The sequence below is a fragment of the Dermacentor albipictus genome, chromosome 10 (genome assembly GCF_038994185.2).
Source record: "Dermacentor albipictus isolate Rhodes 1998 colony chromosome 10, USDA_Dalb.pri_finalv2, whole genome shotgun sequence".
Classification (NCBI taxonomy): Eukaryota; Metazoa; Arthropoda; class Arachnida; order Ixodida; family Ixodidae; genus Dermacentor; species Dermacentor albipictus.
Window position 1 is genome coordinate 52,065,056 of NC_091830.1, and position 12,410 is coordinate 52,077,465.

The following is a 12,410-nucleotide window of genomic DNA, read 5'->3' on the forward strand; positions in this document are numbered from 1 at the left end:
CAACTCCTGTCAAGTACAATCACAGCTGCGCCTTTGCCTCCTAGTTTAATCATATTTCCTCAATTGTCCCACAGGCTTCATAATGCTTGTCATACTTTATCTTTTTCTACAATTAAGGTACACACGTGACTACATGTATCACTTGTGCTGCACTGTTACGCTACACTACTACTGCACCAAACTACCAATGCCAGTGAGTACTAAAATCATGCCAGCAGTGATGAATCACGAGTACGTTTAGATTTTTGCCCGGGGAGTACCACTTGGTGAGATAGCAATCGCTCGAAAATCCATGAAAATTTTTTATTTTCACCGCTCACAGACAAGATTTAAAAATTTGTTGAAGTGAGAGGGGCCAAAAAATAATCAGCACATTACAGACTGGTTCTCTCCTGGTTTAATTTGATGAGGCAGAAATTAAAGAGAAGGCTCAAGACAGCGAAGACTAAAGGTAAATTTTTTTCGTCACTAAACCCGATGAAGAACCTGGATCGCCAGTAGCACAACCTTCCAGCCCGATGAAGATGAGTTGTGGACCTTGGCTGCCATCTCCATGGACTAGAAAGACAAAAAAATATATATATATATAGCCATTCATAGATTATATGATTTATTTCTAGTGGCTGCCAACAGCCTTGCAGCCTTGGCAACAGCTCACTATGTCCTATAGATGCTCAAAACATCAATGATTTGCGATATGGCACCTAGGCAAAACAGTATGTTTTCACTTTCACACGTAAGTACGTGACTTTAGAGCACACGTGTCATGTACATAAGAAATTTGCGCAAGAAACCTAGTTTAGGTGAACCAAAAGAAATTGTTTCCTGACCAATTACTTCTGCTGTCCAAACAGCCCTTAAAAGAACCCCTTAGCCATGTCAAAGAAAAAAATTGTGATCCACCTGTCTGAAGCACGAAGTTACAAAGGAAACGGATATGGGTTTCTTTCTGGGAAACCTGTCCGTATTTCCTTTGCAGATTCATGCTAAAGTCGGGTGGATCGGTGGGTGGTGGTTTTCCTTTCATGAACCTTTCTACACCCCCTTGCAGGCCTCTTGATAACCCATTCCCCACATAAACCCCTACCATACACAAATGCATGTACTCCCATGAGCAGTATGAAACGAGGCACCTAGATGGCTTTTCAGAAGCCACACTTGTGGAACATACATGCTCCGCACAGAAGTTATGTATGAGACTAAATGTTGAACAGGAAAGAGTCTCATCGCATATTAACTTGCGAGATTCAAGTACATGTATCATGAGCAATCATTGCTTAGCAATGAATTCGGTATGCCCTCGCACATGAAAATAAAAGTCAAATTATGGGATCCAATGCAAAAAAGCAACTCTTGAGTTGTGAGGGAGTCTGTAGTGAGGAGCACTCTATTAATGTCTAAATCTAAGAACACGAGCATTTTTTGCATTCAGTTGCTGTCGTAACAAGGCTGCCAGGGCTGGGAATTGAACCCGCAACCTTGACCACAGCAGCTGAATGCCACTGTCTCCGAGTCACTACAGCCAGTTCTCGTCACATTGTTCATGACTATAAAAGGCAATTTCCCTTTAATAATAATTAGTCCGATGTCATTATAACAAAGGCACAACTGAGATGAAAATACTGTCGTTATGTCCAATATTCATCGTAAGCACATAGAGTGGAACCCCATTAATACATTCTTTGCTGTTACATTTCCCCAGCTACTATGTCAGGTTTAAGTGGTCTTGACATAAATCTCATTGACTCCTATGTATCCTGTTCCTATTTGATACATAGATTATGTTTCTATCTGATACATGGCGGTTACGTAAATTTAGTGGTGCAGAAAGAAATTTGCTCTCATATGTTGCTACGAAGAGGACAAATATATACCGTATTTATTCGACTCTAGGCCAATAGTCTTTTCCAAATAATCATATAAAAAACTCTAGGGTCAGCTTAGATTCGGGGATTTCAAAGAACGCGCCAGTTTGTAACTGAAAATGATGAATACGGTCCATAGCTAGTGCCATCTAGAAAAGTTGGTATCATAGCCGCTACTAGCTGGGCCAGTAGCCAACTGAAGGACACGAGCGATGTCATCACTTTGACCTGTGACATATCCGGTCGTATCCATGGTCGCATCAGAGCCGGTTCTATGGTATCAGTAGGCGGCGACGTGTTATCGTAACGGCACACTATAGTGCCACCTTCGAACGAAAAGTTGAGTTGCCGCAGAAACATTGTAAGCCAGGTGGGACTTCAGCATCGACGAGAAAAACGTCTGTCGTTGGAAGGAACAAAGGGAGACGCTTTTGCGTGTGCTGCAACGAGGAGATGACAGCGATATGGAAATGCGCACTAACATAGAGGAGCTGTTCACTGAGATTGCACCGTGTTTTGACGCGTGCAATGCCACACTGTCTACACATGCATGGGCACGTGGAGGCAAGCTTGCATGCGTCCGCATGTGTACGTGTGGTCTGGGCTATAGGAACGAAGCTAATGACGGTGACGATGTAGAGCGAGCTCGGCATGTTCATATTAAATAAATGCTGCTATCAATTTGTGAACGCTGTCCTCACTTTTTTGTTCGGCCTACATTCGCAATAAGTTAAAAAATTTTTTTTTCTCGCTTCGGACGTTCGGGGGTTGACTTAAAATCGAGGCCGGCATAGATCTGAGTAAATACGGTTCGTTGCAACAAGCAACCAAAGTTGCGCAAGCTACAAGTTGCACAAGCATACTGGGAGGAAACGCACACGGAGCACCCGAAAAAAGTGCGCGTCGGTTAAAACCTAATGGGAACCATAAACAATGGGCCAAATCTGACGAGCATAGGGCTACATTTATTTAGGAGAAGGCAAGGGTCTCTCATGCATTGCACAATGACTGGTTTTCCTAAGTCAGCTTCGCCACAATAGAGCCATTATGTGATAAGGTATACATAAAATATTGCGCAGTGCAGCATATCAAGAACAGAAGGGGCCTACTGTCACGGAAGATTGTTTGGGTCGTTTAATTATACATGTGCGTGCACTGTTCCCAATCATATTATAAGTGCTGAGACATCTAATAACTTTTCTGGCAGCCATTCGGAGCTGTTTCTGACATTGCTGTGGTGATTTGCGGCCTTCCTCAATGTGATGTTTTCCTGGCTGTTGTTCTTTTATATGGTCCTTTTGAGAAATATATCAACAGGATTAACTGCATTTGTTCCAACACTGGCGTAAAATAGCACCTTTGATTTACTGCAGTACAGTAAAAGCTCGTTAATTCGAATTCGCTTAATTCGAACCGCCGGTTAATTCGAACTGATGCCCGGGTCCCTGCAAAGCCCTATGTATATCAATGGGCCGGAATGCCCGATAATTCGAACGTACCGGTACTCACGTCGGTTAATTTGAACTAGGAGCCGGCAGCCGACATTGCTTCTCGTAAATAGAAGTCGCCTCGTAACGAGTACAATGCATTGAAATTTTTTTTTTAATATGCACAGCGACGAGAATAAATAAGCCAGCGCGCATTTTTGCACGCACGAGGCAAGCCGCCAATTTCCTTGCTAGAGCCTCCGGCGTTGTTGTTGTTGCGACTGAGGGAAGGATGAAAAGGAAAGTGCACGGGCCTGCCGATTGGCTCAGGCCGAGCCATCACCGCTGCCGCGTGCAGATAGAGGAGAGTTCAAAGATAAGAGGAAAGAAGCATCGATGTGAAGCAGCATCGGGACTCGATCTGGCTGTGCGCTATTTCTCCACCGATGAGAATTCGGATGCTGCGCTGGAGATGTTGGGCAAGTTGCAGACAATGCTTCTCGAGTCGCGGCGAAGAAAGCGCAAGCAAATGCAAATCACCGATTATTTTTCATGTTGATATGCTTCGATCATTATTCTTTTGTTAATAAACATGTTTTTGAAGCATAAATAGTGTCATATTTCATCATTAAGCCTGACGCTCACGTGGGTACATTTATCATTAGTTCCAGGCGCATAAATTGATTGGATATCTTTACTTCCTTTGGTGTTTGGACTCGCATGATTTTAATACCTGCAATCGCCGACCTCAAAGAGTAGTAGTGCGTATTCCTCGATGACGATCCCAGATATGGCTATTTTGGCTTCGGCCCTAGCAGCCAAATGCAATGGCCATCTTTTTTTTTTTTGCCGCCCGCTCGTTAATTCAAACAATTTTTCAGTCCCCCAAGAGTTCGAATTAACGAGCTTTTACTGTATATTCAATAATTCGTTGCACTGTGCTTTGAAGGTACATGTTCCCGCCAAGCATAGGAAACACTGTCTTTTGCAACAATAACTGCACGAAGACATGGACAACATTTTAGCACCAGCAGACAAGAATAACGATGAGACGTAGATGCCATGACGCGCTACATTTAACAGTTACCACAATGGTCATCTATAAAGCCACTGAATGAATGAATGTTCGATGTTTAATGGTGCAAGGCCCATGTACGGCCCTTGCACCATTATATTGTTAATGTCAAAGCCATTGTCAAGAATGCAGCAGCAAATACTTGTTCTACGATTGTGTGTGTCCCGCCAGACACAGAGATAAAACATGAGGAATTACACAGGAAGAAGCTATCGGGAGGAGTGGTGGAAAGGTGTGCTGTCACTGCGCCAGCCGAGCCGCTTGATAAAGAAGACGCCTTAATGGAAGAAGCAGTGTGACGTCTTGACCAGTAGGGGCACAGTTGTGCACGGTGTACTATGAGTGTACGAAGTTTCCCAAAAATAAACTGTTGAAGTTGGTGCATTGTGGTGCCTACATCTTCCTTCTGCCCTGGTCTGCTGGCGCTAGAATGTTATCCAAGCAAGTGCACCAACATGCCCGACACACAGCGGTACACGGAGACCCAGGGCCACGACAACACAAGTACCTTGCGCCATGGCCATACAGATGGCGCTTCACTTGGGCAGCCAGTAGTGCACGGGTGGCACATCATCAATGTCCATGCCATTCTTGTCATTGCAAAGGAGGTCCAAGACGAGGTTGCGCACGTGGGGCTCAATCGGCTTCTTCGATATCTCGGCCACCACTTTGCTCAGGCTGTGGGACAAGACATGCACAGAGAGACTTGTTTGTTTGGCACATTCGACTGAATTTCTGTGGTAGAAGCTTTGTATCATTTGTTCTAATGCAGACTACCTCAATGGATATTTGCAATTGGCAAAAAGAAAACAAAAAACTGCACATTACTGTTAAATCTCATCCAATTCATATCAAAATTAATACAAGTAAGTTTAAAACCCACGTCTCCCTCAAGTCAACTACCTCCAGGGCTAGTTTGCCGGGCGGCTAAGTACGTGCTCCGCACAGAGACGCGAAGTACAGCTGCACGTAATCAAGGTATTACCGGTAGTGGGTTCACAACATACACCGCGAGTTGTTTGAACCAGTCACTTCCCCGCTTCGAAGGAAGAAGTGTTCATCGCATCTTTGCTCAATGCAGGCTGAGCCACTACACTCCGGAACGACCGCATTACACGCAGTCCTGCGCAGCAGGACTGTGCGTAATGCGGTCGTTTCAAACTCCTGTTTACACTCTTGTAGAAGTTCACATATATGCACACCGCTAAATGCAGAGATGGGATCTTGAAATGCAGGCGCACGAGACGAAATATTTGTTCTAATGCTGTCAGGCGTCGGAAAATCCATGACAAAATGGTGATCTGGTGTGGCAAATTGTGGCAATGTCAATACCTGTCATTCGGTAGTGTGTTTACTGGCTGACCAAGCCTTCCTTAACAGTAAGAGTGCCTTTTCTTTGTATCATATAATGTTACTATATAGAGGCGGGTGAATATTCGGTTTCTAATATGAACCGAGTTGACATGATAACTATTAATATTTGAAAAGGCACTATTCGGTATTTTAAATCATTAAAACCAAATACTTCGCAACAACTGACTGTTATAGCATGGTTACTGTTCTCTGCCTGCTAAAAACTATGTCGCAGATTATAGGACGTCAAACGACAAAAATTTTTGAAGCAATGCAGACAAAATGGGGAATGCAAGCCCTGTTTTATAGTTTCGCGATAGAAGCATACATGACAACCTGCAATTTCTGCTTATAATCTGTCTTTAGTGTTTTTGCCAGTCTAGTCACGCAGCAGAACTGATAAAAGAGAAAGCTTTTGATTTCTTACGCTACAAACTGTGATATTTTCCTTGAAACGGGCCCTTTACCTTTGTCTAAGGTACACAAGTCCTTCAGAAACATATTTTTTTATTTTCCACAAATTACTTTTTGTCTTTTTCCAGTAACGCTTTATTTAGCACTTCTGGAAAGCAAGCCATGCAGCAGCCGTATTTTAGTAGAACGCTCGCTTGCAACCATGCTCTTTAGTTTTGAGAGGCTATTTGTGCAGTTCTTTATATGATAATTAATAATCTCACACTGTAAACTTATCCTTTGTCCCCGATAGCTAGCTGCCTTTATCACACCAGTCATTACAGGCGTGGTGTCTAAATACACTGGAATAAATATTCCTGTTGTAACTATATGTGCCTACATTGACTATACAACAATTGATATTAGATATTCTATACTTACTATTAACATTCGATCCGTATCCACAAAGTGGATACTCGCCCAGCTCTAGTAATGTACTAATACAGTCGCGGAGCAGCAGAAACCTGACGAACGATCTCGCCGTCGTCGAGTTATGCGCATGTCAGTACAGCAGTGTCAGCACCTGTGAAACTGTCGAATGAGACGGTGTCCGGAATCGCAATGCAACCACTGCGCAAGTCTCGGCAGAATATTTTCCGCGTCAGTAGGGAGCACATCGGAAGGCAACAAATCTTAGGTTTCCCGGCACCCGCTTGCCGGCATTCCCCAGCGCAGTCTGCGCGGGCACTGTCGGCGCCATTAGACACTTGACGCGATGTTTCCGTACGCCGCGTTGGATCACCGAAACCTCGATACAGCACTCAAAGCAAACACCACCGTGCCGACACCAGTCGCACAAACGAAAAACGTGCTGCTCGCAGCGTCATGCGCGAAAGAAAGAAATCAGCTGCTGGATTGTCTTGACATGGCTTACTAAGCTGAAACCGGAACTGCTGTACGACCACTCTATCGAACCAGGCAGAAACGATGATGATGAGCGTGGATTTCCAGTAGCGCCACTTCGTGGGGCAGCAAGGAGGCTCCGTTCAAAAGAAAAATGGCGTTCAGCAAGTCGAATTATGTGCCGCGGTCAGAGTCGGTGCATGATGCCCTCGATCGAGTTGGCTCAAGGAGTGTCCAAAAAATCAGACGAGGGGTTGCAAGGCGTCCGAACTTTCGGCAGTTGTTATACATTATGGTCTATGGGGAGAATGGCGGTGCCGCGAAGCTGACCGAATAATCGGGCATGTCCGAATTTTTGGAGTCCGGAAAATTGGTCGGCGACTGTACAAGGTCAAAATTTTTTTTGTCGGTGCCTTTTTAATGCGCCAAATCAACAAGACTGCCATGAGAGATGCTGTACCAGGAGAGGGGGAGTCTCTGGATTAATTTGAGACTTCCAAGAAATTGCCTGTCATCTAGTGGCTGTGCCAAGATCCAGGTGATCCAGGTTCGGGCTCAGAGTGTTAGAGGCTCTCTGTTCACGCCATGCCATGAATGCCTCGATGTTCTCAATATCAATGTGATGCTGCGATGCACAAACTCCCCCCAAAAGAGACAGCAACAGATGTCAAAGGAGTTTTGCTGGGTACCATTATGTACGTCATTGCAGCGGAAAAACAGCAACGTGTCATTTCATCGCTTCCGGAAAGAAGCATACGAGACACACGCCGGAGAGTGACATGTATAAGAAACTTGCACGTTGGGCAAAGGTGACTGACACTATGCTGTTTTTTTCGAAACTGTTCACTTGGGATGACGTGTAGTTTCCAGGTGAGTAAACCATTTCTTTCTTTTTATATATTTCACATATATCTCAAATTGTTTAGTTTACTTTCATTTAGGCAGGCACGTTAATAAATTATAGTGATGTACGCTTAAGCTTAACTTGGTTTTGTTAAGTTTTCTGCCCCAGCATTAGAGTCACTAATGCTTTAAGCAGAAGGAATATTTTCACTAATCTACTTTTGCCTGCAGGCACAGTTTCGTACCACATCGACAATATCTTCACACCAGTGGCACGAATTAAGCAAGGTGAGCCACGCTTCCGCGATGTGAGGATTTGGGGAATTCGACGCGCCATTGCGCGGGCGCATTTTACCCATGCCTGCAATCCTTACGCCACGTTCGTTCTCGCTCCGAACCAGTTTTAGCGGTGGCGCTCCATTCGCGGTGGTTCTCGGTGAGGGTGGAGCTAGTGACGTCACGGAGTGGCCCCTGGTGGCTACTGCCATGACGATAGCGTCTCTCTTGCTCCTTGGGACGGCGCCCGGTACATACATGCTTCCTCTCTTCCGCCGACGCCTTTGTGACTAGGACTGAGCTCACGCACAGTGCCTTTGCCCGTGCGGGGAGCGCGTACCTCGTGTTGTTCCTATCCCGATGCTAAGACGAAGAACGGGTGCCTAGTGCTAGCGAGGTCGTACCACGCCGAGCCGCACTCATCGGAGGCCCAAGCCGAAGGAGATTGCCCGAGATCTCGCGAGTTGGCCCATCGGTTATCGCGAAAGCAAGTAGCATAGCCGCCGGGACTTTTCCTAGCGGTGCGTCCCAGCTTGAGCATGTGCTCTCGCAGTGACGTGCTACAGGCACCCCTAAAGCGCGGGATACATGGAGCGTTCTTTCACGGCGAACATCGCGTGGCGGAAATAGACGCGGCGGGACGACGCCGGCGGTTCGCTGGCTTCGCTTACATGCAGCGACAAACGGGCGGACGCCGCCGCGCGCCCGCCGCATTGTTGACAGACTTTACGAATGTGTTTCTGGATAACAAAAAAGGAATAAGCAGAATTTTTATTGTATTATTTATTGTTACTGACTAAACTTCGAAAAAAAAGTTTCATAGAGGCGCTTACGAACGATTTCTACACATTTCATTTAGCTGCAAGCATTTTAGCGGGCTGGCTTTGCGCCGTCTGGCGGGTCTGGCTACGTTGAGTGAGCGGGCACCTGCGATCACCGCGGAGTGCAGGCGTTGCAGAAGCTTTTGTGGATCTCCAACAGCGACGTTTACTTTGCGTAAAAATAAATTGTGGTTATTGATGTTTACTTCAGTGTCAGTTCCTGTTTTAAAGCCTCCTCCAAGAACTAGCGTTTTGTGCTACATTTGGCATGAAATGGGCGGCTCTCGTTCCGAGCGTGATCCTAAAGTAACTTGGTAAAAAAAAAATTAGAATAGTTACTAATCTAAACGCGCGGTGTAAGCAGCGCCTGAAGCTGCTGCACCCAAACACGAGTCCTGGCGCCCAAAACATTCTGTGTGTGCACGCACACATCGATCACGCACTGGTTTTGAAAACTATATACCGAGATAAAGGGGAATGAAAAAGAAATAAAACAACAACAGGAAAGCAGGAGGAATGAGTTTGATGGGACATCAAGGGCGCAAGAATTATGTAACTATCCTACAATTAGAACGACAATAAGTTGGCGCGACGAATGTATAAATCAACGCGGTCGTGTACCGAAAGCACAAAGGGTGGTATCATCGAGTGATCGATTGCGCATATAAATTTGTTTTCATCAGTACCAACATTGTGAACTTACCTCCCGGATCGGTTCCGATATCGGCGATGATCTCTGCCAATGCCACAGCTTTCTTTCGCTGATCCTTGTAGTCCTGGCGACCACAATCCCAAATTATGCCACGCATTTGCACTGCTGTAATGAGCTTATCATTGTATTCTAGTCTCGCTGCTTTCGATGACTTTGCCATGGTTACAGTGCTGTCCCTAGAGCACTTGGATATTGTGCAGCCTCCGCGCACCTCTTGTATCCGCGACAACCGTATACCGAGTGGGCGCTTTCTCTTCGTACCAACGCTTGGCTTGTCTGGAACACCCACTTTCTCTGTAAACTATTCTCACGCCTTTCGGCATTTCACGTGGAAAATCCTTCGGTATCTTCCCATGTGCGCTCCTTGGACGCTCCCCGGTGCCGTGCGTCACCATATGTCTCTCATTAGTTTCGTCTGCCGCTCACCTCAGGGCATACAGCTTGCCACGTACCCTTCTGGATTTCATTAGGCTTTTAGCGTAGCATGCTGCAGTTTCAGTTGTCCCTTTGTATGCTATCTTTGCTAGCGACGCCTTTTCTATACGTACGCCGACAACAGCATGTGCAAGCTGTGACGCGGAAGTCAGCAATTTATAAACGTTACTTTATTTAGTGTACGCATTTTTTTTAAATTTGCTTTCGTACGTTTAATTTCTTTTCTCGTTCTTGCTACCGGCCATTTCTGGCGATGTGCCTCAGTCGAAAAACGATGCGGTGCCATCAACAATCTTCCCCGATGTTCCAGAGTATGAGTGGAAGCCTACTACTTGGAAAAGAAAAGAGCGCAATCTGTGTGATCAAGCACCACCAAGAGTTGCGAAAAGACGAAATATTGTTCAGATTAGCCAGTGCTAGCTCATAGCACCCACGCGGCGGTTATAGTGACGCTGGCGTCACCAGTAAATTCAGAGTTTAATACCCCATCACCCCCGACGAAAGTTAACTTCTTAAAACGAGGAAATGTTATTGAGCACATCGGCACCAATTCTTTTTTTTTAGACTTCCATGGTGTACTTATTGGAGTCCGCCGAGTTTACTGCAATTTGCAATGACGTTGTAAATATGGGCAAGGTTTACCTTTGCTGTCACTTATTTTCCTGCATTTCGAGTAATAATCAACACTTACGCAGAATAAAGGTTTTAAGCAGGATATTTCACAGTAATTGCAATTTTTTAAAGGGTTGGGAAGAAAACTGTACCGCATATATAATTATCTCTTTCGTGAGCACGTCACTTAAGTTTCTAGACGAAAAATATGTATACACAAATTTGTACTCTTCATTTAATGCTCTGAAACATTCAATATTCGGCTGTAACGATCGATGGTGTCCTTCTCACGCGCAGAGAGACCAAAAGTGCGCGTCCAAACAAGCGCAAACGCCTACATTCCGTCGCTCCAGCGCGGCCGCGCGACGGACGGTCCCACGGAGGCACCAGCTAAAAAAGGAAAAACAGACAAAAACGTTCGGCGGCTACCGGAAGTCGGTGGGAGATCGATCGTCGCGACGCCTGGTGAACACGAGAGGCACCCCCGCCACTTCCGCCGGCGTCGATCGCTGGGCGTCGGTTTTTCCGATCGGTCCGGATAGCCGGCGTGCGTCAAATTTTTGGACGCCGAGGGGCGAGCGTTCGACGCCGGGCGTTTTTCGCCGCCTGGACGCCGGTTTTTCGCTCCATGTATCCCAGGCTTAACTGTATTTTTCGCCCTTGGTGTGGGACCCCTTTGGTTCCCCGCCGTCCCGGGACCGGGCGTTCGTGCAGTGTTGGGTGCCGTTGGAGACAATAAATGGTTTCCGTCAACTTAGGGCATTACTGTGTTCTTGCGTGCGTCGCTCGGTAGCCCCTTGTAGCCTGAGCTCACGTGCAGCGGGGCTAGAGGCTGACGGCTGACGTGGCCCTGTGGCTCGCTAAGCTCAAACCCGCGGTGGTCGGTACTCCTGTGAGACCCTAAGACCTCACAGCATGCACTCCGCTCCTGCAGCTGATAGCGTTGCCCGCACTGGGACTACGCCATCATGAAGAGCGCCGGCAGTGGGGAGCAAATGCTTCGTTTGCCTCTTGCTCCAATGAGTCACCCAAACTCGAGATTATGCAAAATCCAATAACAAATGTGTGGGAACACAGCTAACATGATGCCACGCCATCTCGGCATGGGCACTCTTTGCACGCATGGCAGATTATGTCTAAAGCTCTCCTCCCCCTCTTTCCGTTTGCAAGTGCAGGAAGGCAGCACTCGTGAAGCCACCATCTTTCTTGTCTCACCCCCACACACTTTCATTTACACCTAAAGCACAAGATGTGTGGGCTGTGATAAGATCTTATCGTGCTTGAACTTTATACTGAACATGATGTGGCTCCACTTTGGCGGACGCTCCTGTCACACACCGCACATGATTTGAAAACTGCATTTGCAAGCCGCCACTTGTAATTAAGTCATTTGACCATCTGCGTCTACAGAAGTTTCCATTTATTTTCTCAGCATTCCTCTGCGGCGGAAGCAAAATTTTGCTATATTGAAATCACACACAAACACACTTCGTTATATCGAGGTTTAACTGTATATCTGTATATATATGTATATACTATGTATGCATGCATGCATAGACACACATACGCACGTGCATGCATACACACACACGCATACATACATACACACTCTTCTAAGCTCTCTCATCGCTTCTTTGCCTCTACCACGTGACCGGCTTCCCACAGTTCACACAAATACATATTTTCCGTTTTCAC

General features: G+C 46.1%; 1 protein-coding gene across 1 annotated transcript in view; it reads right to left on the reverse strand.

Moving 5' to 3' along the window:
* Window positions 1-379: 379 nt before the first annotated feature.
* Window positions 380-12,410, reverse strand: part of LOC135907653 (ubiquitin-like modifier-activating enzyme 1) — a 93,634-nt gene continuing 81,603 nt past the window's right edge. The window contains exons 26-27 of the mRNA XM_065439348.2: window positions 4,876-5,045; window positions 380-558 (exon numbers count right to left, since the gene is read on the reverse strand). Of these exons, the coding sequence (XP_065295420.1) occupies window positions 4,904-5,045 (142 nt within the window). The 3' untranslated portion in view covers window positions 380-558; window positions 4,876-4,903. The remainder of the gene's footprint in view (window positions 559-4,875; window positions 5,046-12,410) is intronic.